Source organism: Perkinsus marinus (assembly GCF_000006405.1).
Source record: "Perkinsus marinus ATCC 50983 genomic scaffold scf_1104296953214, whole genome shotgun sequence".
Classification (NCBI taxonomy): domain Eukaryota; phylum Perkinsozoa; order Perkinsida; family Perkinsidae; genus Perkinsus; species Perkinsus marinus.
The window spans coordinates 1-3,038 of record NW_003208557.1 but is presented as its reverse complement, the minus strand read 5'-3'; the positions used below and the strand labels follow the sequence as shown (position 1 = coordinate 3,038).

The window sequence follows — 3,038 nt, the reverse complement described above, 5'->3', positions numbered from 1 at the left end:
TGTCGTGTCTCAATAGCCTCCGTTATGAGGTTACAGCAGTGCCACTATCTTGTGTTGTAGTTCTCATAAACTGTATTACGATACCACAATCTCTGAAACTCGCTTGAGACATTCGTTCAATGGGATGTGATAGGTTTGGGAGTAGGATTTTATGTTGTATGCAACCTCGTCACCAAAAGGGCGTCTGTCATGCAATTTTCGTGCATTTTCTTATGAAGGTTGTTTGTCTTGAGGAATAGGATGCAGCATTTACATTTTGCGAAGTTGAGAAAGGTCGTTGTCATCATGGTGGAAGGGGAAGTGTGCTGCTGAAAGGTTGGAGATCTCAGTTTTTCTCTGGTGGTTTTTTTGCTACTACCGTCATTGTTTACTATGGTAAGCTCATCACGCTCGTTCTTAAGAAGGTGGCGGCCCTCACTGTCACGACATGTGTTGTGTCTATTGCTCCTCCTCTTCAACTGCACTGTTTTGGTTGGAGGAAACATTCTTGGTATTGACATAGGGAACCAGTACTTCAAGATTGCTGTGGTTAAGAGAGGGAAATTTGAGATAGTAATATCGCCTCTTGCTACGTGACCGATGGAGAGGCTACGATTAGGTTCACAATCTCCATAGTAAACGGAAGACCCCGACTGCCATTAGCTTTGCGGAAGATGTAAGAATTTGTGTAAACGGTGGTAGAAGATACTATTCAGGTCCGATCGTATGGCGATGACGCGGTGGCTCAGTTTGCGAAGAAGCCAGAGCAAGTGCCGATGTAGGTTGTTGTTGCCGATGAGTTGGGACGTAGAGGGGTACGATAGGTACTTCCTGTCATTGCTTGGGGGTAACTTCACATCAGAAGAGGATATGTCTATTGGATTGCCGAGTAATTATTACCCTTATAAACTTGGTTATGATGCTAACGGGAGGAAGGTGAGGTTGTGATGGTTGTAGGAGGGGGAGTTATGTATTTTCAGGCCGTAGCATTCACGAGTATAAGCCCGGACACTAGTAGTTTGGAGTCGGGTGAAGGGGAGGAGGAGAGCTTTGGGACGGGCATGGCCTCTGAAGAGGTCACCGGTAGGGACCATCCTCGTAGTATGTCTGGTGACGGGCTTGTCTCAGGGCACTTGTTGGCCTTCGCTCGCCATCTGGCTGAGATAAGTGATGAGGATCACATGTCCTCTAAGGGTAAAGGAAAGGCGGCTCGAGCAGCCCATGCCACTGAGGCTGTTATTACTGTAAGGGGTCTCGCTGCACTACTTGGGTGGCCACGTTCGGTGGGTTAGGTCCCGTCGTGGGCGTCTCAGAGGTATCGTCAGGCAGTGTTGGATGCTGCCGAGATTGCTGGTTTTGCTCGAACCACTCTGGTTCACGAGACCACGGCTGCTGCGGTGCAGAGAGCAGTGGATGTGAAGTGAGAAGATATCATCGTGCGCACGCGGAAGATCTTTTCGGGCTTGCTCATACTAGGTTTGATAACGCGGACACTCTACTCACTTTGTTTGTGAACATCGGAGCGATGCAGACGGAGGTATGCGTGGTTCGTTATACTAAGCATGTTGCCGCTGGCAACGTGACGGTCCCTCATGTCCATGTGCTGGGCTGTGCACATACTGCAGAGGTAGAGCGGGAAGGGCCAGGAGAAGGAGGAGGAGGAGGACTTGTTGCTGTGGCAGGTCGCAGGGCACAGGATAGACCTTTTGATAGCCGATCGAATGGCGGAGACATTCTGTGAAAAGAACAGGAAGTTGTGCAGCGGCTTCAAGAAGAACACTAGAGCATCGTAATAGTACGCCGGGTTAAGTGGGAGTCTTGATGGTTGTGGTTGGAGTAGGGCTAAGCTGTTGAAGGCTGCCAACAATGCTAAGCACGTCCTCTCAGCTAATAAGGAAATGGTCTTCCAGATAGAGAGTCTCTATGAGGATACTGATTTTAAAACGGTAATATCCGTTGGACTCAGCGGAAGATCTATGGCTGTTGTTGTCCCTTGCAGCCTCTGACGAGGTCTGAACTTGATGAGATGATGGATAAGGCGGGAATGGAGGCAGCTTTACAAGCTACGGTGAGCGGCAGTAGCAGTTGTTGCTAGATGTGCTTATGCTGATGGGGATAGATCCAAGCAGCATTGGTGAATAGTAACGTCTCGGACATGAGGGAGGTCAGTGAGGCGGAGGTGATCGGAGGCGGCTGGAGAGTGCCTCGTCTCCACAAGGTGGTGGCGGACATTGTTGCCCCTGCAGATCTGGGCCAACATCTCAATGGTAGCTGAGGGCCTCTGGGTGATTATAATATTGAGATTGGATTATACTCAAGTGTATCATCAATATTGTGAGTGGTTAGGGTGATTGTTTCAAACCCAAAAAGATAGCGATATCCTTAAGGTTGATTGAACTACCTAAGAAAACACCCAGAGAGAAGTTCATTTCACCCGTGATATGTACAGCACTAGGGAAGATATATTTCACAACTTCGCATATCGCGGCAATCGGGTTTCTCGCAGAGTATTACGCTACTTTACGTAAAACGGATGAAACTGTATCGCATGCCTATATAACATGGAGAGACATGGGGGTTGGTAGGCATCGATATTTGGTATGTCAGGGGAGGAGGCCATTGCCTTTGGCGCGGCTATGATTGGTGCAAACTCGAGCAAGAGCTTCCGAGTTCGCAAGATGTGGTTGACCGATACGAATTCGGAGCATGAGTAGTAGCAGTGAGAAGGCGTCACTGGTGAGGTATGGTCATCAGGTACAAGGTGATGTTGACACCGCTGAACCCTTCGGCCTCTGTTGAGAGTGGCGGCGGCGACTGGCAGAGGGCCCAAGTTCTGGCTTCTAAGGGACACAAGCTTTCCTGGAAGAAGGCGGTAGGGGAGGCGGCTGAGGGCGGTCTCTGGGGGAGTGTCTTTGACAGGTTAAGTTGCATGTTCCCTTCGATCTTAAGCTGAGCATCTTTGAAGACGATAACCTCCTTGAAACCATGAACATTACTGGAGTGGAGAGCGCTGTGCCGAAGCAGCAACTAAGGCGGAAAGAGATCATTGATGCTGCAAT

The 3,038-nt window shown here is 49.3% G+C and overlaps 1 protein-coding gene across 1 annotated transcript; it reads left to right on the top strand.

The window, feature by feature from the left end:
* Nucleotides 1-350: 350 nt before the first annotated feature.
* Nucleotides 351-2,932, top strand: Pmar_PMAR025063 (HSP protein, putative; the record flags this gene model as incomplete). Its single annotated transcript, XM_002776593.1, has 14 exons — nucleotides 351-552; nucleotides 599-655; nucleotides 696-757; nucleotides 804-915; nucleotides 960-1,062; nucleotides 1,108-1,223; nucleotides 1,272-1,399; nucleotides 1,456-1,606; nucleotides 1,662-1,768; nucleotides 1,820-1,925; nucleotides 1,979-2,047; nucleotides 2,099-2,246; nucleotides 2,587-2,689; nucleotides 2,734-2,932. Exons 1-14 carry the CDS (start codon nucleotides 373-375, stop codon nucleotides 2,930-2,932), a joined length of 1,641 nt encoding a protein of 546 aa, XP_002776639.1. The 5' UTR covers nucleotides 351-372.
* Between the last annotated feature and the right edge of the window lie 106 nt (nucleotides 2,933-3,038).